This window comes from Odocoileus virginianus, chromosome 7 (assembly GCF_023699985.2).
Source record: "Odocoileus virginianus isolate 20LAN1187 ecotype Illinois chromosome 7, Ovbor_1.2, whole genome shotgun sequence".
NCBI lineage: Eukaryota > Metazoa > Chordata > Mammalia > Artiodactyla > Cervidae > Odocoileus > Odocoileus virginianus.
Genome location: NC_069680.1, coordinates 32,554,285 through 32,578,080, shown reverse-complemented (window position 1 = coordinate 32,578,080; position 23,796 = coordinate 32,554,285). Strand labels below are relative to the sequence as shown.

The following is a 23,796-nucleotide window of genomic DNA, read 5'->3' as shown; positions in this document are numbered from 1 at the left end:
CTAGCCCACTGATCTGTGTGTCTGTCCTGCTGGGTCCACCTTGCCTTGACGACTGGGGCTCTGGTGAGTTCTTGGGTCAACAAGTGCAGGTCTGCCAAACTGTTCTAATTTTTTAAGACATTTCAGCTCCTCTGGGTCCCTTGCATCCCCAGGGTGTTCTGAAGGGCTTAAGAATTCTGTCTCAGTTACTCAGCAGGTCATTTGTGACAAAGTTAAGGATTGGCGCCCTGTCTGCATGCCTGGACCCTGTCGCTGCCCACCTTGGGTGAGGCATTGGCATTGATAGGGCCCGTAGGTGTCCGCCCTGAGGACTGTGTGCCCTGAACCGTCACTGGCACAGTGGTCGGGGGTGGGGTGCGGGGGGAAGCAAGGCGGAGTTCCAGCGGAGTCCGGGGGAGCGGCCTGACCTGTAGGGATCTGAGTGTGGGTTATGCCCCTGTGCCCAGCAGCCATAAGCAAGGAGCCCGAGAGGGTCATCATACGTTTCTGTGGCCTCCTGAGCCTGCATGGCAAAGGCTCCAAAAGCCCGAGCAGGCCACGGGGCCACGCACGTGTGCCGCTAGCCGGAGAGGTGCTCGCGAGCGGGACGGGCCACGCCCCAGAGCCCCAGCTGACGGCACATGCGCACAGCACGCACCTCGGGAGGGCGGGGCCCTGGCGCGTTGCTGCCCACACCGTCCGCCTCTAATGCCGCTCCGACCTCCGAGCGGCTCCTCGGGCCGGTTCGCCCCTCGTCCTGGGAGAACCTGAGTGAGGGAGGGTGTGAGACACAGCCCAGCTCCTCCCCACCCCCCGCTGACCCCCAGACGGCGGACAGCCTCTGCACCCGTCGCCCGCCCCAGCCTCGCTCCCCTGCGCCCTCATCCTGCGCCTCCCTTGGTCCCCGGGCCTCGGGGGTCACCTCCTGCCATGACCTCACCCCGCCTCTGAGTAGCCCTTGGCTTCAGTCCAGCGCTGACTCGGGCCGGAGTCTGTGCCCCTGCCCAGTCGTCATCGGCACTGGCAGGGTTGATGACCCCATTTAAGTTGGAAAATCGGAAGTCAGTTTGCGTTTACTACCCCTCACCTCCTGAACATCACAGTCCGCCAGGCCTGCCTCGTACGGGCTCAGAGCACTCAGGTCAGCCCCGAGTCGGGCAGAGGCATCTGACACTGAGCCTCTTTTATAACTCAGTATTGACCCACCCGTGTACTTTATCAAATACTGGAATTGGAAAAGGGCGCGTCTGGGTCCAGGGTGGGTGTCTGAGCGTCAGTTTTCACCCTCGGGGTCGCGGGGGTGAGCAGGAGCCGCAGCCGCTGCCCGGCATCACATCAGAGGGTCGGATCCTGTATCGCCAGCCCGGAAAAGGTCCAGGTCAAAATCTAAAGTGCGGTCTCTGCTGTCTGCTTGTCACTTTCACACCCCTGTGAAGTCAGAAAAGAGACTCCAGCCGTGGTCACTGGGGGCCGGCTTGATGCTCGGTCGTCCTCGGCAAATGCAGACGAGTGCCTGCCCTCTGTGCTATGGGTGTCGGGAGGAATGCCCTGTGAGGTCTGGGCCGCGAGCTGCAGTGGGCAGCCGTGTCGGTCAGCTCTGGTAGAGGCTCGGGCCACCACTGGGTTAAGATCTGTCCCTTCTCCCCCTCCGGCCACAAGCCAGCTGGTCTCCGCAGGCCAGGCTTGTGAATTAAATGGACAAGCGACAGGAGTAGCATCCTCGGATCCACGCTGTGCCGTGCTGTGCTCACTCAGTCGTGTCTGACTCTGCGACCCCGTGGATGTAGCCCACCAGGCTCCTCTGTCCCTGGGATTCTCCAGGCAAGAACACTGGAGTGGGTTGCCATGCCCTCCTCCAGGGGGATCTTCCCAACCTGGGGATCGAACCTATGTTTCCTGCGCCTCCTGCATTGACAGGCAGGTTCTTTACCACTGTTTGAAGCCCTTGGATCCCCACAGATAAAGGCAAAGACTCAAAACACCACTCAAAGACGGTGGTGCTAGGCACTGCCATTCCACTCTGGATGTGGGTTATTTCCTATCTAGGCTGGTTTTGGGAGAGAGACTATTTTCAGGAGCTTTCACTGGGCTTTTCCATGATAATATGAATAGCTGCTACTCCACAGGTCAATGAACTAAGAGAATTCGGCCAGATACCAAATATTAATACATCCATCTTGGTTATGCATACAGCCGCCAGGGGGAGAAGAGGGACGTGGGCCTAGTATTCGGCTCACACCTGTATTCAACAGCCCTCCTGTGTGCAGATATGCAGGGAAGTGGTCATGGGTACCTTTGGGAAGGACTGGGGTATCGCTGCCATGTACACTTGCTCGGGCCTTCCTGACCAAGAAAAGAGCCTGCCCCTGCTTCAGCCCACAGGTCCAGGTCTAAGAACCGAATTTGATCTGGAAATAGGGAAAAGAGCTGTGACTTTCCATCCAGGTGGCCAACGTCAGCCTCGTGCTCATGCACGCTCGATCTGAGTGTGTGTGTGTGCACACAGGCATGTGTGTGTGAGCACTGGCCGTCCACCTCTGACCCTGAAAGCACTGTGATCAGTCAGACAGCCTCAGCATCCCAGGGGTCGGGGTGTCCTGCTTGCCTCTCCAGCCTGGAGGCCTATTTCCATGGTTACACCCCCTTAAGTGTGGCTGACTTAGGTGAGGTCAAGGCTGCCACTGTCCGGGATCCCATCATGGCCTTTGGGACACTCGGTCCTGGAGCAGATCCTCTCGAACTACACAGGAGCCACGGGGCTTCCCCAGGCGCTGTGTCCCCACCAGCTTGTTCCTTGTCTTCTGGCTGGAAAGCACATTCCTCAGGCCCTCCAGAAGAATGCGGTCATCTGGGGGGTCTGTGGGTCTTTACTCTTGAGTCTGCTGGCCGCTCCAGCTGCCCACGTCTCTGAGCCTTTGACCCTATCCCAGCATTCTCCCAAGGCTGTTCTGAACCTTCTGACCGCTTCACCTGGGCCATCCTTTCTTTCAGGTTTCCAAACTGCAGTGTATTAGGATGCACTCACGCCAGGGCTCCTGCTGGGAGTTAGCCCCAAGCTGTGGAGGGCAGACTCCCCCTTGTTCAGCCCCCTCCCAGGCCTGTCCTGCCCACTGGATGAGCGGCACCCCCCTCCCCAGCAGGTGCAGCGCCTGCCCGCTGGGGCTACGCGTGGCAGCACAGGCCGTGGGGCAGGGCGTGGGGGCGAGTGCTGTTTCATCTGCAGGAGTGGGGTGGGGGGTCCCTTTTCTCCGGCAGGGGTGGGGCCCTCCCGCAGGTCAGGAGAGCGGGGGTATGGGGCTAACCTGCACTAGCGTCCTCCCGGGCCCCTCCCGCGTCCGAGGCCCACTCCTTCCCTATCAGAGCCTCAGTTGGATGCAGGAAACTTCGTGGCAGTGAGTCCAGCCCACTTAAGTTCTGGGGCTTGGACATCCCAGCCTGGTCTCCAGCGAGCTGTCCGGGCCGCCGGACAGGACCTCTCCACACTGTGCCTTGGGCTGCCACCTTGCAGCACTGAGTCTGAGACTCAGACACCCTGGGGCCAACCACGACCACCCAGAGCCACGGTCCCAGGGCAAACCCACCACCCACACCCTCTCCAGACACTCCTGAGGCGAGGGGCTCAGTAACCAGGGTTTCGCATGCCAGGGACCTATGACATGCCTTGGATCTGGCCAGTGCAGGACCAGCTTCAGTCCCCAGCCGGAGACTGCTTCTCGAGACCACCCCTGCCACCCACCTTCTTAGGCAGGTCCCGGAAGCAGACCCTCAGCTGGGTTTGTGACCAGGGTCCAGTGACCAGGAGGACCCAGGGTGGAGGGGGTGTGGAGGAGCTGGCCCGGTGTAGCTCCTGGACCAGTCTGGCTCTGCAGACCCTGCGGCCGCCCCAGCACGGGGGTCGGGCGTCCCTCTGTCACTGGCTAAGGGGGGGGTCACCAGGAGACCTCCGCTCCCATGTGCTCTGGCTGCCTGGGGTAGAGTGGGCTCCTCAGAGAGCCAGGGCGGGAGAAGGCAGGCCCGCGGGAGCAACAGACTGGGAATGCCCAGGAGCCTCCCTGCAGGACGCGGGGAAGCTGGCAGGCGCTCACGCGTGTCTCTTTCTGACTAACAGGAGAATGACTACCTTCAGGACTGCCTTGACGCCATCCAGCAGGACTTTGTGATTTTTAACAGAGAGAAGTGAGTGTGCGTGTTGGGGGCCAGTAATGGGGCAGAAAGGAGTCTGGGGAGCGGGCCAAGGCTTTCTGGCCACAGCAGGCACATGGCCTCAGGGGGGCTGGGAAGCCTGACCCCCGCCCTCCTCAGGGAGTCCAAGCAGCAGCCCTGGGGGGCGGGGGAGGCCCCTGTGCAGGCTTGCTGGGGAGGGGCTCATCGGCACTTTAAGGTCTAAGCTTGGGCATTTTCCACCAACAGCCAGAGTCTCTGGGTAGGCCCTGGGTGCACTGCCCAGGTGAGGGGCCCCGCTGTTGCATCAACCCACCCCCCAGCCACTCGGGGGGCAGGGGCAGGAAGGGCGGGGCTCGCTGGCAGGAAGATATGACAGGCCTCAAAGAGCTGAGCCACCTGCCATGGCCCAGTGCTGTGGACGCCGGGGGAGGAGGGGTGGGATGAGATGCGGAGGACTTCCTGGAGGCGGTGGCCCTGGTCTAATAGCCGAACAGGATTCACTGCTGCTCTGTCCTGCCTTAGTGCCCAGGATGACATGTGGACCCTGGTTTAGGACACTGGCCACCACCCTGGAGGTCAAGGCATGGGTGGTGATGGGACTCAGCCAAGCACTTTGTTCCAGAATTCCTGACGTGCCTCTTTTTAGCTTCTGGCTGGAAACCAGCTGAGACCCACCAGCCTGCTGCCCCAAGCCCGAGGGCCGTGAAGAGCCCACAGAGGGGCCGGCTGGATGCCCCGTGTGCCTGCATGCCCCACTGAGCCAGTGTGGCCAGAGGGGCTTCTACCCAAGCGGAGATGCCCAGGAGTGGTCTGTGTGGAGCCCCAGGCCGTGTTCCTGTGGGGGTGTACCCTGGGAGACCCGGACAGGCCCTGGGCCAGCGAGCGGCATCCCGGGCCACTGGCGAGGCTGCATAAAGCCCCCATGTGTCTCCCCAGGCTGAAGAGGAGCCAGGACCCCATGCCCGAGCCCGGGGACGCAGCGGAGGCCTCGGCGGACAGCGACGGTGTGCGCTCGGCCTTGCCCACCTGCGGCGCCATCTGCCCCTCAGCCGGGAGCAGCTAGGCCGCCCCTGCCCGCTGCCTGCGGAGTCAGCTCAGGCCCCACCGGAGACCCGAGGCCTCCAGAGGGATGGGGAGGCTGGAGGCCCAGCGTCGACTTTCCCAGGGAGCTGCCCAGCGTGTCCAGGCCCAGGCCGGCGGCACCCAGCTGGACAGCACCGGATGGTCTGACGTCTGGGTCTGCCCTCTGGCCCTCGGGGCACGTGGTGTCAAGAGGCTGCCGATGTGGCTGAGAGTGGGCGGCACAGAGGGTGGGCGCCCCCCCGCGTGACGGTGGAGGGGGCCGCAGGCCCTGCCCAGACTTTCCTGGGGGTCGTCTGGGGTCCTGTCCCGCCCGCTGTACATAGCCTGCCCCCGCCAGCCCGCGCTCCGCCTGGTTCTTGTCCATTACGGGGGAGGGGCATGGGCCTGAAGAGTGTTTTATAGACACACACGTTCTGGTCATTTCTGCCGTGTTCCTGTATAGTTTCCACCTCTGAGAAAAACAACATGAAAACCGATTGGTGTCGGGTGGTTTGCATGTCCTGTTCCTGCCGTGGGTACAGAACGCTTGTCCGTGACCGGGGCGTTCCTGCCGGGCCAGAGCCTCCCGGAGCTCCGGTCCTCGGCGTGGGGAGGGTGCCCGTCACCTGCCCCAGAAACCCCGAGGCCGCTGTTGGGTTGGGGTGGAGGTGCAGCCTGCTGGGGGGCAGGGGCAGAACCCTTGAAAACAGCAGGGACCGGAACACCCCAGGTTGGAGCAGCTCACGGGTCCCCCTCACCCAGAGTGGGGTGCCCACGTGGGCCCCAGACCACTGGGGAGCCCGGGTCTCCAGGCGGGCAGCGCCGCGGGACGCCCAGAGGCGGTGCCAACCCCCAGAGAGAGTTCTGGGTGGAGCCCAGGCAATGTCGGAGGCGGAGCTGGGCGGGGCTGGGCTGCGCGGAAGGAGGCGGGGCTGCGCGGGAGGGGGCGGGGCGGGCGTTGAGTAGAAAGCCGTGTTTCCTGTGTTTTTGTGTGCACACCTCAGGTGCGTTTTTGAGGCCCGAAGGGACAGCGTGCCTGTTTGTGAGTCACTGGCCGGCCTGCGGGTGTGGTCTGGCCCCCCGACTGCCTTGTCTGTCCCTGGGGAAGGGGCCGCTGGTGCAATGAACCCTGGTCTCAGAACAACCCCAGGAGCACCGTCTGCAGGTTCGGATCAGAACCCCGGCCTGCTCCGCCTTAACTGGGCAGGATGCAGGCCATGCCTTGTCCCCCACTGCCCGTTGGAGGTGTGAGCTCCCCACGCGCTGTACTGCCCCAAGCCCTGCTGGGCGGCTTGGGCCCAACTAGAACGTGGGTAGGGGTCCTCCCAGGGCCCCTCTCCTTCTGGGCGTCTGGCTCTCTGTGACCTGCAGACGAATGGGAGGCAGAGCCTCTGCCCACAGCTCAGACCCAGCCCTGCCCCTGCCCGGCAGGCCTGGCCCGGCCAGCCCTGCAGTCATCTGGTGGCCCAGCCTCCCAGCTGTCTAGAGGCAGGACCAGGGGGCTGCAGGGTGTTCTCGAGGGTGCCGCACACGAACCCCTGGGGGATGGCGTAGGGGCAGAGAAGTCGGGGCTCTCCACACGCCAGTGGCTTCCAGTCCAGATGCCTTTAATCAACCCGGTTCCACGGGACTGGGGCCGCTGGGCTGCGGGCGGCATGCAGGTTCCTGGCTAGAGTGCCCTCAGCACACAGGACGGCTTCTCTAATCAACTACTGGGAACACATGTTGTAGGAGAAGGAAGCACTCAGCTCCGGGCCCCCGGGGCCCCTGGAGGAGGAAGGGCTCTATGGACGGCGTGGGGGTCTGGTCCCTGGGAAGTCTGAGAAGTGCAGCTGCCCCACACGGCATCCCCTGGGCCCCTGAAGTCACAGCAGCTTGGGCGGGGCCGGGATGGCAGCTGAGTCGGGGTCTCCCCGGGGCGGTGACTCGAGTCGGGGACGAGGGCACCATGCCCCCCGCCTTCCGTCCTGGGCATCCCGGAGGTCCCTGCCTTCCGAGGTCCCCGGGCTCAGGGCCCCCTGAGCTGCCCCGGCCAGCACGCCCAGCCCCTCTGCCTGCCCTGGCAGTGAAACCGCCCCATTCAGCCTCTCCTGCGGGGGCTCCCTGTAACAGGCCGTGGGACCCCAGGGGAGAGGTTCTGGGAAGGGGAAGGGGAGGCCAAGCACCTTACAGAGTGGGTTCAAGGAAGGGAGGGAAGGTCGCGGGGCCGGCCGCCCGTGGCAGCACCTAGGACAGCGACGTGATGTGGGAGCGGCCGCCGGGGGGCGCCATGATCTTCTGGGCCGTGCGCCGCGCGATGTGGTCGTCGGCCTGCGAGCCTGCGGGAGGGCGGGATGGAGGCGGTGCTGGGGGCACGCAGACCCGCCCGCCACACCCTGGGGGCCAGGGCTGCAAACCCCACGCTCCTGGACGGCCTGGCGGCTCCCCCACCGAGGCCTCAGACGAGCAGGCTGGTGAGGCCAGGTGTGCCTGCGGCCAGAGCCTGCAGGTCAGGGCTGGCCCTCCGGAAAGCCTGTCTGGAGGGGCACAAGCCAGGTCAGCACCAGCGTCCCTCCTCTGGGTCTCACCCTGCACGGGCCCTAAGATGAGAGAAGGCTGGTGCCAGCCTTCAGTACAAGGCTGGGTTCCTGGAGGCCGGCAGGGACTGGACGCCAGGGGCCGGGTCAGCCCCCAGTGGGCAGGGAGGCCTGGCTCTGTCTCTAGGGAGAGCCTGGGTTCAGGGCCTCCCTGCAAATCCACACCCCACAGCCCAGACCCTGAAAGCAGAGGCTCGAGCTGGCGGTTGCAGGTGAACTCGAGACTCCCAGCCCCCTTTCCTGTGCACCTCACGTGAGATGCGGGGGCTGGGGGTTGGACATGGTCCTCAGGGCCCTGAGGAGACCGAGCACCCCAGGCTCCACTCACCGGACAGGCTGAACCCCGACTGGTGCAGGTTGCGGAAGGGGGGCATGGAGATCTTCCCAGGGCAGGATGCGCGGGCCTGGGCGCCACCCCCCGGCTTGGTGGGTGCCATCACCTCATGGACCGGCCCATCGTAGAGGCCTCGGGGAACACCATGGATCTCCGCCAGCTGGGGGCCGAAGGGCTCGGTGTGAGGGGTGCTGAGCCAGCCTCGGGCTTGAGGGCAGGGCCCTCCACCCCCAGCGGTGTCCACCTGCACGTGTGGACGCACACCCCCCTCCCCCAAGGCGGGCGGCGTGCCGAGGGCGGTCTGGGGTTGTGGGCAGGGCAGCCTGAGACAGGAGTGCCTGCGGGTCAGAGCGGCCTCCGCTCCCACCCTGGGGAGGAGCTGTTGCCGGCCCCAGCCCTGCCCGGGAGCGGTCCTTCCAAATACAAGTTCAGACAATGTCGTCCTAGACTAGTGGGAATGGGGCTGAGATAAAGCCAACCCGCGTGTGTAGTCACCACACATGCATGTGCAGCTGGACCTGTGTGTCCCCGTGCGCACACGTGACCTGCCTGCACGCGTGCAGGGCCTGGACAAACACTTGCGAGCCTGCCGGACACAGCAGGCCGCTGGCCAAGCCCCAGTGAGGGACAAGGGCTCACGGACGCTATCTACGCGTCCCATTCTCCTTCCCGAGTTCACTGAAGGGCAGGTCTACTCCAGGGAAATGCTGGATGACCTCTGCTAGGCAGGGTGGCCGTGTCCCTAGGGGCAGCCACTCGGGGTTTCCTTGGCCTCACGCCCGCACTCTCTGCAGTGGCGTGGGCGGCCTGGTCACGAACGTGGGTGAGGAACCACCCAGAACGGTGAGGCCACTGCGCCTTCCCGACAGCAGGGCGGCCAGGAGCAAGCTGACCATGAGCAGGCCTAAGGGCCCTGCCCGCCCGCCCTCCCGCCTGGCTCAGGCTCACCCGGTTGCGGGCCTTTATCCTCTTGTAAACAAAGTCAGGGAAGGTTTTGCGCGGGATGAAGCGTCCGGTCCCGGGGGTGACGCACAGGGCCCCGTCCTCCAGCACAACCCGGCCCTGACTGATGACCACGCTCGGGGCTCCTCGGCACTCCAAGCCCTCGAAGATGTTGTACTCCACGTTCTGGGGGGACAGTGGCCCTCTGAGCCAGTGGGAGGCCCTGGCACTGCTCAGAGTCTCCGGAGCCAGGGCCCTGGCGGGGAGCGTCCACTCGGCTGGGTTGGGGTTCGGAGGGGGTGGTCATGCCTGCACCCCTGGCCCCTCAGGAACATCTCCCGGGGGCACAGAGCAGGTGAGCTCTCCCCCCAGACAGGGCCCCCTGCCCCCGCTGGCCCTGCAAGTCCCAGGACATCCAGGATGGCTGCAGGGCGCCCCCAGACCCCGAGATGGCCTCCACGTGGGACCGGCTTCTCTCACCAGGTTGTGGCTCTTGGCAGAGATGATTCTCGTGGCCCGGGGGTTCCATATGACCAGATCGGCGTCGGAGCCCACGGCCACCCGCCCCTTCCTCGGGTAAAAGTTGAAGATTTTGGCCGCGTTCGTACTGGTCACGGCAACGAACTCGTTCTCGTCCATCTGCCCTGAGGCCTGAGAAGCCACAAGGTGGGGTGAGCGGCGCCCTTCCCTGGCCACACACAGGGTCTGGTCTCCAGGCTCTCCTGTGGACGCGGCTGCCCTCCAGGCTGAGGGCAGTGTGCCTCAGCCAGGCCTGCAGGTCTGGTCCTCCCCGGGCACCGAGCCCATCTCCACGCTCACTTTGTGGGCAAGTGAATGCTGATGTCTCCACAGTGACATCTGTCCCCACTGGCCCTTGGTGGTGGCCAGGAGCCTGGGGTCAGGGCCTCAGCCCAGGGGGAGGGCCCAGGGCCATGGGTGGGGGCACGGTAGTGAAGGCCCCAGGTGAGACAGACGTCTGGGGGAACCTCGGTCCTCCTGGGGAGATGCTGCAGAGTGTAGGGACCTCTTGTGCCCAGAGCTGGTGTATCAGGACAAGGGCAGGGCCTGGCTGCACGGAGTCTTCTCCGGGGGACCAGAGCAGAACGTCTGGGGACCCCAGGGTGACCAGGCTGGGGAGGGGGACAGCCTTGAGCCTGCCCGCCCCGAGCTCCACTCCACCCGGTGAATTTGCTTCTCAAGGGGCCTCCATTTGTGGTCCCGCCAGCTCCTCCCATGGGGAGGGGTCCCCGCGGCCGTGCGTGTGCACCCACCACACACTTCTCCCAGACCACGGACATGCGCTCCTCCACGCCATTGGTGCCCTCGGGGATGAGCGTGAAGTTGTCCCTGCCAACGGCCTTCTGGGCGGTGGTGAAGGTGCAGTGGGCGCTGCCGGTCACCTGGAGGTCCCCGCTGCAGAGAGCCGGGGTCACAGAGGCCCAGGGGGCCTGTCCTCCCTGGGCACTCCCAACCCACGCCCGGCCACGAGGTGGAGGGTGCCCACAGGGCAGGGCCGGGAGGTGGGGCGGGCTCCCTGGACGGCAGGGCAGGGCCCAGGGGCTCCCTACCTGGACAGCAGGGCGGTGAGGTGGTCCGCGGTGCTGGGGTCTGGGTTGACGGGGGGCGACGTGACGAAGGCGGCCGCCTTGGCCCAGTTCTTGCTCCAGTAGTGCGAGCCGTCCGCGCCCAGGCCGGCGGTGATGGGCTCCCCGAACACCACCACCCCTGCGGCGAGGCGTGAGCCGCACCGTGGCCTCGGGACCTCCCGCCCCCCCGGGGCTGGGCCAGGCCTCCCGCTGCGCCATGGAACCCCCCGCCTTCCGGGCTGAGCCAGGCCTCCCACTGCACCGCGGGACCTCCCGCCTCCCGGGCTGGGCCAGGCCTCCCATTGCGCCGCGGGACCCCCCGCCTCCCGGGCTGGGCCAGGCCTCCCACCGCCCGCCAGGCCCTGCCCCTCAGCTTCCTGACTGCGAGGGCTGCTCCCCACCCACGGCACTGCCCAGGGCTCCCGCGGGGCCGCTGGCCCCCCCTCACCCCTGCCAGGCACAGACACACCAGCCGCCCCGCCTGCCCAGGACCTGCCTCCCCCACGGCCCAGAGGGCACCCAAGCTGGCCCCACACCCGCCCCAACCTGGGAGGTGTCCAGGAAGCGGCAGCTCGGCCCAGGGGTCAGCTGGGTGAGGCTTCTCACACAACCCAAGGGAGCAGGCTTACACACCACACCACACACAGCATACACCCCACACACACACCACATACACACAGAGACACATACCACATAAGCGCGCAGACACACACACAATATACACACCGTATACAGACACACATGACATCAGCACCACACACACATCCCCCATGTACACACCATATACACACATCACGTAAGCACCGCACCACACACACACACATACGGCTCTGACACCCACTTCTATGCAAACGGGGCCCCTAAGCCCCACGTGTGATTCAAGGCCCCGTGTCAGGCCCACTGCTGTCTGGACAAGAGGGAGCCTCAGGGCCCCCACAGGCCACACCCGCGCCCCTCTTGCGAGGCCCCTGAGGAGGCCGGCAGGCCCGCGGCGTCCCCATGGGGTCGCTCTGTGCCGCTCTGGGGGGCTGTGGACGGGAGCGACCCCCGAGCCCCTCCCTGGCCAGCACCCACCTCGCCGCTTGGCCCGGGCGATCACGTCGGCTGCGGGCTTGCTCATGACCTTGGTGACATACAGGGGGCAGCTGGCCTGCCTGGCGATGGTGACGGCGCGGTACACGGCCTCAGCTTCCACCTGCAGACGGGCTGCTCAGGCCACGCGAGGGCCGGGGCTCCTGACTGCAGTGAGCCCGCGATGCCCCAGCCACCCACGGATGTCTGGCCCAGAGGGGCACCCGGGGGCCGGGATCCCAGCCTGGGGCTCCAGTCCCGAATCTGCGCTGGCCCGCGCCACCCTAGAGCAGACCGCGTTGCCCTCTGAGCTTCGCACGCAGGCCTCAGCGTGGCCCGTGGTAAGGGGGCTGGGAGCCCTGGCTCACACCCCCAGGTGAGGACAGTGGGGTCACAGTCCTGCCTGTCCCTGGACCCAGCCCACCCCCAATGAAGGCCCATTGAGGGGTGCCCCGCAGGTTCGCACCTACCTCCTCGGGGCGGCTGAGCACGTGGCCCTCGGGACCGGTGACACCGAGTTCCAGCAGCCGCTTCTGCTCCTAAACACACACCTCATTCCAGCCCGGCCTTGGAGGGCCTTGCGGGGCTGCAGTCCACGGCCCAGGACACTTGGCCCTGAGACCTCAGAATCACCCACCCCGGAGCACTTGGGGGGAGCAGAAGGGTCGCGCTCTGAAGGGGGTGACTCCAGCTCCCCGAATTACGGACGAGGGAGCCCCAGGGCTACGGAGGGCCGGACATGCCTGGGGGCGCAGGCCTCCTGAGTGAGAAGGACAAGGCCCCCCAGCCTCACCTCCTGCTGCTTCCCCAGCGGGTGTGTGCACGGGGTGTGCATGCACAGAGGCATTCACAGCCGGGGTGTGCATGCGTGGGGCGGCCTTGGGGGCTCTGCACAGCCAGGGGTGGGGCCGCCTCAGGCTGGTTCACCCCCAGGTCTGAACACAGCGCCCCCCAGTGTGAACGAACTCTGGGTGGAGAACGGGGGAGGAGCCGATCCCGAACAAGCCCTCCCCCAGCACGCACCTCCCACCCTCCTGTACTTGGGGTGTGCCTCCTCCCAGCCCAGCCCCCCACCCTGGAGACACACGCAGCTTGCATTGCCCTGAACGCCACAGGACTCCTGGTGAACTTGGGAGTCAGAGAGACCAGTGGGTCCTTGGAAACTTCTCTGCGAGTCTGGAATGTCAGGGAGGAGGCTGTGTGTGTGACCCCCCCCAGACCCCCAGGCGGCTGGGAAGCTCCCCGGCACCCCCTTCCACTGCCCGGCCCCTGCGGGCACTGAGGCTGGCGGGCAAACAGGGGGGCAGAGGTCTGGGCTTGTGGGGAAGGTGGGGCATGGGCAGAAGGGCCAGGGCCACCCCAGGCAGCGGCCTCGACTGAGGACTGGGCCACGAACCCCACAGGTGCGCCCGTGGGCAGAAGGAACAGCGCTAGGGGGCCCAGTCCTGGGCCAGAGGGCACAGGAACCCACCTCTGCGCCCCCCTCCCACTCCAGGAAGCAACACCTCGGTTTTGGAGAATTTAAGGTCAGATGTGTGAGGATGGGGGAAAACCTGCTGTGACCAGGAGTCCGCAGGCTCCCAGCACCCCACCTGCCTGGCCTTCCTCCTGGGCTAGCTATCCCCAGGGGCCAGATTCCAGGTCCCCTCCCCCAGCTTTGTGGATCTGCGCTCGCGGGGCCAAGAGCAGGGGTCACCCCACCAGCCCCACCTCGTCCACGATGTCCCCGTTCTCCGCGTGCACTTGGGCCACGGCCCCCAGGTCCCGGATGACACTGAAGATCTCATACATCTGGGTAGGCAGACACAGGCGGACCATGTGGGGCTGAGGCCCCGCCCCCCAGCGCCTGTGGAGCCTGCCCCCCCACTTCAGGACCACGTGAGGCTGAGGCACCGCCCCCACCCCACCTCAAGACCATGTGGGGCTCAGGCCCCGCCCCCCAGCGTCCGTGGAGCCTGCCCCCCCACTTCAGGACCACGTGAGGCTGCGGCCCCGCGCCCACCTCAGGACCACGTGAGGCTGAGGCCCCATCCCCCACCTCAGGACCACGTGGGGCTGAGGCCCCGCCCCGCAGCACCACGTGAGGCTGAGGCCCCATCCCCCACCTCAGGACCACGTGGGGCTGAGGCCCCGCCCCCGCAGCACCACGTGAGGCTGAGGCCCCCATCTCCCACCTCAGGACCACGTGGGGCTGAGGCCCCGCCCCCGCAGCACCCACGGAGCCTGCCTCACCCCCTGCAGCACCACGTGAGGCTGAGGCCCCATCTCCCACCTCAGGACCACGTGGGGCTGAGGCCCCGCCCCGCAGCACGCAGAGCCTGCCTGCCCCGTCCCCCCACCTTGGCTCCGGGCTTTACCTGGCCGTCCGTGCACTGGTACCTGTCCTTGTATGCCATGAAGACCAGGAAGGAGTTCACACCTGGGGGGAAGCAGGAGGGGTCAGAGGCCAGGAGCCTCGCTGGCATTTGGGTTGCCACGTGAGGGTGGTCTCTCCCAAGGGCCTCACCAGCTGGCCTGGCGGACCTTGGGCATCGGCCCCACACACTCCTGACCAGCGCACACTGGGGCAGAGACATCCAAGCCCCCCAGCTCCTCAAACCTGAGGTCAGGAACCAATTGTTCCCTAGCAGCAAGGCAGGTGAGAACCCGCACAACCCTGCCTAATGCACCCCACACCCACTATCGCTAACCCCCCACGGCCCCTAACACCCCAACCCACCCCATCACTAACCCCCACGGCCCCTAACACCTCCCCCCACCCCATCACTAACCCCCCACGGCCCCTAACACCTCCCACCCCATCACTAACCCCCCACGGCCCCTAACACCCCCCACCCCATCACTAACCCCCCACGGCCCCTAACACCCCAACCCACCCCACCACTCACCCCCCACGGCCCCTAACAGCCCCCCACCCCAGCACTCACCCCCCACGGCCCCTAACACCCCAACCCACCCCACCACTCACCCCCCACGGCCCCTAACAGCCCCCCACCCCACCACTCACCCCCCACGACCCCTAACACCTCCCTCCACCCCATCACTAACCCCCCACGGCCCCTAACACCTCCCCCCACCCCATCACTAACCCCCCACGGCCCCTAACCCCTCCCCCCACCCAATCACTAACCCCCCACGGCCCCTAACACCCCTCCACCCCATCACTAACCCCCCACGGCCCCTAACACCCCCCCACCCCACCACTCACCCCCCACGGCCCCTAACACCCCCCTACCCCATCACTAACCCCCCACGGCCCCTAACACCCCCCCACCCCATCACTAATCCCCCACGGCCCCTAACACCCCAACCGACCCCATCACTAACCCCCCACGGCCCCTAACACCCCCCACCCCATCACTAACCCCCCATGGCCCCTAACACCCCCCACCCCATCACTAACCCCCCACGGCCCCTAACACCCCAACCCACCCCACCACTCACCCTCCATGGCCCCTAACAGCCCCCCACCCCACCACTCACCCCCCACGGCCCCTAACACCCCAACCCACCCCACCACTCACCCCCCACTGCCCCTAACACCCCCCCACCCCACCACTCACCCCCCACGGCCCCTAACACCCCAACCCACCCCATCACTAACCCCCCACGGCCCCTAACACCTCCCCCCACCCCATCACTAACCCCCCACGGCCCCTAACACCCCGACTTCCATCCATCATTAACCCCGCATGGCCCCTAACACCCCCCACCCCATCACTAACCCCCCACGGCCCCTAACACCCCCCACCCCATCACTAACCCCCCATGGCCCCTAACACCCCCCCCACCCCACCACTAACCCCCCACGGCCCCTAACACCTCCCCCCACCCCATCACTAACCCCCCACGGCCCCTAACACCCCGCCTTCCATCCATCACTAACCCCGCATGGCCCCTAACACCCCCCCACCCCATCACTAACCCCCCACGACCCCAACACCTCCCCACCCCAGCACTCACTTCCCATGGCCCCTAACCCCCCGCCCCATCACTAACCCCCACGGCCCCAACCCCCCCCTCACTAACAGCCCCCATCACTGCCCCCTGCCCCAGCAGCTCGGGGGTGGGGTGATGGCTGCAGGTGCCCGTTTGGACCTCTGCTCTGAGCTGCCAGGCTGCAGACCCCCAGGCCAGGGAGGGAAGGACCCAGGAGGCACAGCTGCTGCCTGGCTGAGGCCCCCGCCTGCCCCTGGGTGAGGGCTCCTGAGTGCCAAAGGTCAAGGGCCTGAGGTCCATCACTCTGGAAAATGGCCTGGAGGAAACCTCCCTGCCTCCGTCTCCCTGGCTGAGAGAGCAGTAGCCTCCTGGCCTGGCCCGGACTCTGACGCCAGCACGCCCATCCCAGGTCCCATCCCTGCCGGCCCCTCTGACCCTGACCTTCCACTCCTGGCTGTGAGCTGAGACCACACTCAACGCTGATCACCAGAGGTCAGTTACAGCATCCACCTAACTTTCCTTCAAATCCACTATAAACTTTGATGTGGTTTTAGCTTCAGGACTTTTGATTTAAAAAAACGTTTAAGCCTGTTTATAAACCGCCCTGTTTGTGCTGAGGCAGCAGTGGAGGGCTGAGTTTTAAGGCGTCTCCTTCTAGAGGATCTTCAGGGCTAAGAAGGCTGATCATGCTTTTCCTTCCCCCAGGCCCAAGACACACGGGGGCCATGGTGACAGCTGTGTCTCCGTGTCCTCTTGTGAAGAGAACGGCCCCGGGATGCGACCCCCAGGTGCGGGCACAGCTGACCTCTCAGCCCAGCAGATCTTCAAATGGCTCTGTCCAACGTACGGCACGCCTGGCCGCCTGCCCTGGAGTCAGACGGATGCAGCGTCCGCCTGAACCCAGAGGCCAGGCCCCGCGGCCGCGCCCCCGCCCGGCTGGCCCGCTGCTCACCCTTGTCCCTGACCAGGGCCTCCAGCTCCTCTCTGGTGCTCTCGTGCCAGCGGGGGATGTCCACGTGCAGGGAGTAGTCGCAGCAGGCCCCGCCGTCCGCTCGCTCCCGCCACTGCTCGTAGGCCGCCAGCAGGCTCACCCCCGCCTCGGGGAACACGTGGTCCACTGCGGGGACAGCACGCTCGGCTAAGTCCCCCACTCTGGCCACCACGACCGCCTGGGTCTCCAAGGGAGAGTGGCTTCGTGCTCCCCAGACCAGGAGGCACGTTTGAGGAAAGCAGAGGACAGACCTCGAGCCCTATGTGGGGCTGGGGCTGCGGGAGCTGTCCATCCATCCTGCCCCTTGTCCCCAGCCTCTCCCTGGGCAGAGAGGGGGCCCTCGCTCCCCAGAGGACGCACCCCCAAAGAGCCTGGCCCGAGTGAGGTGCGCCTGGCGGGCGGGGGTGGGGTGTGCTGTCCACGGTGCTGAACCTGCAAGCCTGCCCACGTGCCTCACTGACCACGCACACGCCCTGGAGAACCAGGAAGCACATGGATGCTGCACTGTCTCCCCAGCCCCGCCAGCAGCCCTGCGTCCACGGTCCACACCCCACTTACAACCTCTGCAAGGTGCAGGGAGAGAGCTGGGAGGGGTGGCTGGTGGGAGGGCACGCCCGACGTTACAGGTGGACTTCCTGCCTCCCCGCACACCCCTCACGCGGGCCCCTCTGCCTCCCATGGCTCTGGCGCACACGCTGTCCTGTGGGCACTCACGGCTACAGCCCCGCGGAGGCCAGCCCATGCCTGCAGCACCTCCATCCTCACAGCCTGTCTGACACCTCTGCGCCAGCAGGAGATGCAACCAGGAGAGCATCCCGCTCAGCCCAGGCGCCCCATGACTAGCAGGACCAAGGGCCTGGAACGAGAGTGTGCCCTCCTCAGACAGGAGGGCGGACCGCTGCTGGGTTTGGCCCCTTTGTAGCTCAGGAAGCCACACCGGGCCGGGGTGCCACAGCGCCTGCCCGTCGCCTGTGAAGTCACCCTGAGCACCCGGAGCAGCCCTTCCCAGGAGGCAGTGGCAGTGCCCCCCCGTGTGCCCGCGTGCAGCCTGGCAACCACAGGCCCCCGCTTGTTCCACCTTCCCTCCTGCCCAAGCCCCTGCCCCCTGCCTCCTGCCCAAGCACGCAGGGAAGCATGACGTCTAACTGTGCGCTGTTTGAGGTCACCACCAGGACGCGGTGCAGCCAGGGTTGGACCAGGTCCAGCCCGAGCGGAGGCACCTGCCCTGGGCGCCGTGGAGCTGACAGGTCTCAGGGAAGGAGAGGGGCTAAACGCTGGTGTCCTGTCTGAGCTCCTGAACTGACCATGAGCAAGTTCAGGGTGGGAAGTGAACCCCTCACAAGCTGTGAACTGGGCTTCTCTGCCTTGCACGGAGCTGAGGCACATCAGAACGGGGCTTGTGCCTGGCATGGGGCCTCTGGGGGTTGTTGATCGGATAAGAGTATTTTTATCATCCTTTCTCTAAAACACCGCCTCCACCGTCTTTAGCTCTTCTGCACGCTAGCAGGTGGCTTCTGCAAACCAAGCCTCAGAGGGGGCGAGGTTCCGGGGCATATGTGTCTGGCAACACCACCCCTGAACCTGCCCAAGGCACTTGGGTTTTCCAAACCAGGTCCTTGGCCAGCTGCTGGCTTCCTAGGAAATAATAAACTACGGGCACATTCCCGTGGAAACCCCAGGAGGGCTCCAGTGCTGGCCAAGGCAGCACACTCGGGCTGAGGAACTGGGCTGGGAATAGCTGCTCAGCCCTTCTCAGGGTTCGTGCAGTCAGGAGGAACTACGGCTGGCTCAGGTTGAGGTTTTTACAGAAAACAGCAAAATTCTGTAAAGCAATTATCCTTCAATAAAAAATAAATACATTTTTAAAAAGAGAGAGAAAACCAGCCTGAGAACATTCCACCAGGAAAGGTGCTTCCTGCGACATGCAAACCCGCCAAGGCCTGAGGCTGGGACGGACGCCCCCCGCCCCCGGCCACGAACAGCACTCACATATCATGGTGGTGCCCCCCGCCAGGGCGGCCTTGGTCCCCTGGCAGAAGTCGTCGGCGGGGGTCATGCCCAGCACGGGCATCAGCAGCCGCGTGTGGACGTCGACTCCGCCTGGCAGGACCAGCAGGCCGTGGGCATCAATGGTTCTGATGCCCCCAGGGACGATGAGGTTTTCTCCAATTTGTCTGAAAGCAACAGAGATTCTGCTGGTGAGGAAGATCCCTGAGAGAACGTGAATGGGGCCCCTGGCAACGCTGCGGAGCTGGGACGCCTGCCCTTGGGCTCCCATCCTGGAAGTGAAGGGCAATACAGCCAAGGCCTAGCTGGACCTGCTCCCAACACTGTTGGAGAACAAGCCAGCCCCAGGGACTCAGGACGGTCAGCACGAAGGATCCCACCCTGTGCTGGCCACTTAGGTGTCCACTTGTGGCCTTGCTGACCGGAGGCTGGAGCTGCCTGACAGATACGAGCAGAGAAACGAAAAGGTGTGGTCACTAAACATTTATTAAGCACCTACTGTGAGCCCACAGGTGCTGAAGCTGTGATAACAGAGAAACGAGGAAGCCTCATCCTGCTCTCCGAGGCCTTGCTGAAGGCGCGGGAAGGGCTGGAGTTGTTTCCAGGGACCGTGGTTGTGGGAAAGAGAGAAACACTCACGCGGATCTCACCCAGAAGTAAGCTTCCGGGCAGCAAGTGAGCAAGGTGTACACAGGTGCCCCTGAAGAGGCAGAAACTCACTTTATCAGGCCGTCCTCCACATACAGGTCAGCGTGAAAGGACTGGTCATCGTTCACGATCTTCCCCCCTCTGATCAGGAGGCGGTCACTCTGTCAAAAACAAATGAATGGGGGCAAGTTTGCCCACACCGAGTGACCCAGCGGTATGCTGAGCACAAGCTTCCCTCTGAAGTCATGATGGACACCTTCACATGTCTGTGTGTGTCCTGCGGACACCGTCTGTGCGTGTGAGACCAGCACAGGGCCTGCAGCGTTGACCACCTCACCCCGCAGCGGTGGCCCTCGGAGGCGGCTGCTCACAGGCCCCGCACGTGACACACACCCACAGTCAGGCGGTCTGGCCTCACCTAAGACACGGCGCGGACGCCCAGCCGGCTTCCCGCGTCACCATGGCGAAGCCATGTCAGTGCGAGCAGCCGCGTGTCTGACCACGGCATGAGTGTTGCCCAATTTCTAAAGCCCAGGCCGAGGGGGCAGTGGGCCACATCTTGCTTGGCCCTGAGGGCCTGCAAGGCCGGCCCTTCTTGTCCACCTGCAGAGGCGGCTCCGGCTGACAGCTGGGCCAAGCTCCTTCCAGAATCTCCATGGCCTGAGACAGTGCTGGGAGGCGGGGGTTAGAGCAGGCCCCGGCAGGCAGGGCCCCACCGTGGGACAGCCGCATCCCAGTGGGGGGAGACAGACGTCACACACGCAGCCATCACAGGCGGTGACCCTCGTAAGCGCAGACAGGGGGACACGTCGGGGCTGCTGCAGGGACCGGGAAGGGCCTCTCTGAGGAGTTTATGTGGCCATGACTCAGGCCCAGGCCAGGGAGCAGCCGCGCAAAGGCCCGGGGCAGAGAGGAGCCTGGCTGATACAGGACGGGGAGGTGGGGGGCGGGGGGGTCCTGGGGTGGGACGTGCTGGGCTTGGGGGGTCAGCGGGCCACCACCAGCGCCTCAAGCTATGTCTTAAGTGCTTATAAAGAGATCACAGTGGCCTGGGTAGAAAGAGGCCCTCGTGTTCAAGGACAGACACAGGTCATGGCTGCAGTGGTGTCCGTGTGTCTGGATGAGATGCGGAGGCTTCCTGGCTGGGATCATGGGGTAGATGAGAGATGGACTCCAGAGAGGCTGAGAGTCGGGGGGGCAGGAGCTGATGACGGAGAAGCTATGGGGGTGCAGGCCAGGAAGACACTGGGGTGCTCGCCGGCTCTGGTGCCGCCTGGAGGTCGCCCCAAGGAGGCAAACAAATGTGTCAGGAAGTGTGGCTGTTAGGGGCACCTCCCGCCATGGAGCTGGGCCACCATCGGTCCACTTCTGACGGTTGGGATGGAGGGGAGATGGGGAGCCGGTCATGGACTGTGCAGGGTGCGCAGTGATGGCTGGGCCTCAGTGGAGCAAAATGGAGAGAAACGCAGAAAGGAAGGTGGCCGAGAGCAAGATGACGGGTGAGGACCCAGCCCTGCGGCACTTTCCCCCACGACCTTGAACCTCACACTCCCTGGGGCTCAGACAGCCGGAACCACAGCTGTTTCACGGGGGTGTGGCCCTGGCCCGGGGCTCCTGGGTGCCCACCCAAAGGCCGGGCTGGGACTCCAGCCGGGAGCTCTGGTTCTAAACCCAGTGTCAGCCTGAATCCAGAACGGAAGTGTGCAGGGCACTCAGCAGCTCTCTCAGAGGCTGGTGAGAGGATAAATAATTCATGCTTATGAGCCAGAGCACATCACTCTATTCTTATTAGCATCTAACAGTTTGGGATGAATTCTCAGATTTCTATTGACTAAAAGTAGAACCTCCACCCCAGAGTCTACGGAAGGGTGGCTGATGAGCCACAGGCCAGACGTGATCCCCAGCTTGTACAGTCTGCCCAGCCCTGCGCCAAGGATGGTTTGCATCTCATGTTGGCTGAAAGACATCATAAGAAGACTATATTGAGACTCATAAAAATTATATGAAATTCACATTTCAGCGCCCATAGCTCAACTTTACTGGAACTGCCGCACCCGTTCGTTCCCGAGTCACCTGAGATGGCTCTCCTGCTGGACTGGGGGCTGGCTGCACCAGAAGCAGTGTGGCCCTCGGAGCTGAGAGCACCCACTGGGTGCCCGCCGCCCGCGCTGGCCTACCCCGTCGCCCCGCCCCAGCAGCTGGGGCGTCTCCCTGCGGGGTCCTCAGGGGCCCACTGCCCAGGCCCTCGGAGCTGAGAGCACCCACTGGGTGCCCGCCGCCCGCGCTGGCCTACCCCGTCGCCCCGCCCCAGCAGCTGGGGCGTCTCCCTGCAGGGTCCTCAGGGGCTCACTGCCCAGCCTCCTGGGCCCCAGGCCGGACCCTGACCAGTCATATCACAAGGACCCACCTCGCCCAGCTCCCGAGCCAGTGTCAGAGCCTGGCTGCCTCCTCCTGCAGGGTCCCCACTCCAACACCCGACTCCACTCAAACACGCCCAAGAAGAGGAAGCGGAAGACTTTGGGCAGGAAGACGATGGTCTGAGTCCCCATTCAATCCCCAATTTTCAGACTTTGGGCACCTTGCCAGGTTTGGAGCCAAGAAAGGAATGCAGCGGCCCTCAGGACCAGAGTGACGGTCTCCTGACCTGGCCACCTGGCCTCTGACCTCTGACCCACCCAGAGGTGGGGCCACCCTCCCCACCCCGTCCAGCCCTAGTGGGCTTCCTGCATCAGGTCAGAATCTGGGCCAGTCCTGAGGCAGGACCCCCCCTTTCTCCCTGAGTGTCTCAGGAAGTGAACTTGCAACGCCACGACCCTTCCCCGAAGCCAAGCGCAGAGCTGGGGCTGAATCCGCGGGTTCCCAGGGGCAGGCCGTCCCTGGGGCCCCCAGGCACCTCCCTCCCTCTGGCCCTCCCCTTCTCCCTCCCTCCCTGGGCTCCCAGCCGCCTGGAGGGGGCGGCTTTGTTTCCTGGCAGCCCAGCCTGGACAGTCGGACCTCCCCCAGCTGGGGCGGGTGGTGTTAGAGGGTCTTCTCCAGGGAGCGAGCCGCCTGGGTGCCCGCTCAGTGACGAGGGAGCACTCTCCCCACCACCACCCGGGGCCGGGGGCCTCCAAACTCCAGCTCCAAGGAGGGTTGCAGGTGGCCAGGGGCTCCGGGGCTCCGGGGGCTGCGGCTGAGCGCAGGCCTCAGCTGCTTTGTCTGGGACAAAGAGCTCCCGGTGTGGCGGGGGCGGCCCGGGGTGGGGGGGTGAGGGGCGGGCTGCGCGGGAATGGCATCTCGGCACCCGAGGCCGGCGGCTGGACCAGCGGTGTCAACAAAGGGCCGCGCAGCCCGCCAACTCCGAGCGGAGCTTCGAGAGAGGCCCCGCGGGGAGGGGAGGGGGAGGCGCATCTGCGCTTGAGGAAGTGGGCCTCCCCGCCCCCACCCACCCCCAGGCCCGAGCCCTCCCCAGGCGCAGAGGGAGGGGGGTCTCAGGGGAGCCGGTTCCCTGAGTGGGTCCAGCGCGGCAGCCGCGGGCCCCCCGGCTGCGCGGGAAGGAGGGGGCAGCGCCGGGACAGGGCGCAAGGCGAGCCGGGGGGCGGGGGGGGGGGGGCCTGGACGCCGAGGGAAGGGGACCCGGTGCGGGGCCGGGAAGGTCCCCCCGGGGCCCAGAGGCCAGGCCCCGCCCGACGCAGGGGGCAGGAGGCGCGAGCCCGGCCGGGAGCGGGTAGCGGGGCTCACCGTGATCCGGGGGATGCTCTTCTTTCCCTGGAAGGACATTCTGCTCCTCCCGCCGGCGCCGCCGTCTCGGTTGGCTCGGGCGGGGCGGGGCGGGCCTGGGGGTCCCCGGCGGGGGATACACCAGCTAGGCCTCGCGGGAGAGCCCACGGAGCCCGAGTGTGTACGTGGGGGCGCCGGGCGTCCAAGTGCGAGCGCGCGGGGCCGCGCAGCTCGGTTGCCGGCCCCGCCCCCAGCCCCGCCCCCGGCCCGCAGCTGCTCCGGGCTTCTCAAGCCCCGCCCCGGCCCGGCTCCGAGAGGCTGCCGCCAACTCTGGCTGGGCCTGCGCTGAGGCCGCTGACCCGCCCCGACGGAGACGGCAGGAGAACTCTTGGAGGCGGAGTTGGGTGGCGGTGGGGGTGGAAAGACGGTTGCCACCGGTCCTGGCCAGTGTGTGGGCAGAGATTCCCCCCGCCCCGCCCGAGATGGACAGGGAGAGGGGTCCGGTAATGACCTGCCAGGCCCCGCTTCGCCCCTGGCCAGCCGGAGGCCCGCCACCAGCTCCCAGATGACCCAGGGCACCCAAGGCCACGGGGACCGAGTCTAGTCTCAAGTCCAGGCTGAGGATCTCAGGGAGCTGGACTCCGTCCTGAAAGATGTTTCAGGCCAAAGCTCAGCTCCCTCGAGTATTTGCCAGGGCAGGGCTGAAAGCGCCAGACCCTGGGGCCCGACAGTGAAGACACGTCACTGTGAGACTGTCCAGGGCCAGCCCCACGAGCCTTGAGGACAGGAGGGAGGCTG

The 23,796-nt window shown here is 65.6% G+C and overlaps 2 protein-coding genes across 3 annotated transcripts in view; one reads left to right on the top strand and one right to left on the bottom strand.

Moving 5' to 3' along the window:
* The window catches only part of STK32C (serine/threonine kinase 32C), a 75,839-nt gene extending 70,137 nt beyond the window's left edge, over positions 1–5,702 (top strand). Inside the window, exons 11-12 of the mRNA XM_070470515.1 lie at positions 4,088–4,155; positions 5,080–5,702. Of these exons, the coding sequence (XP_070326616.1) occupies positions 4,088–4,155; positions 5,080–5,206 (195 nt within the window). The 3' untranslated portion in view covers positions 5,207–5,702. The remainder of the gene's footprint in view (positions 1–4,087; positions 4,156–5,079) is intronic.
* A 1,093-nt stretch (positions 5,703–6,795) lies between these two features.
* On the bottom strand, positions 6,796–23,257 carry DPYSL4 (dihydropyrimidinase like 4). 2 transcript variants are annotated; one of them, XM_070470513.1, is made up of 14 exons: positions 23,020–23,257; positions 19,372–19,460; positions 18,634–18,818; positions 16,606–16,770; positions 14,072–14,133; positions 13,425–13,505; positions 12,185–12,253; positions 11,718–11,838; positions 10,626–10,782; positions 10,329–10,470; positions 9,538–9,708; positions 9,064–9,243; positions 8,110–8,275; positions 6,796–7,523 (listed from the first exon to the last, which is right to left on the bottom strand). In XM_070470513.1, the coding sequence occupies exons 1-14, from the start codon at positions 23,056–23,058 to the stop codon at positions 7,432–7,434; spliced, it is 1,719 nt and encodes a 572-aa protein (XP_070326614.1). In that variant the 5' UTR covers positions 23,059–23,257; the 3' UTR covers positions 6,796–7,431. The 2 variants fall into 2 exon arrangements, with proteins under 2 accessions (XP_070326614.1, XP_070326615.1); XM_070470514.1 differs by lacking the exons at positions 19,372–19,460; positions 23,020–23,257 and adding an exon at positions 19,151–19,341.
* Between the last annotated feature and the right edge of the window lie 539 nt (positions 23,258–23,796).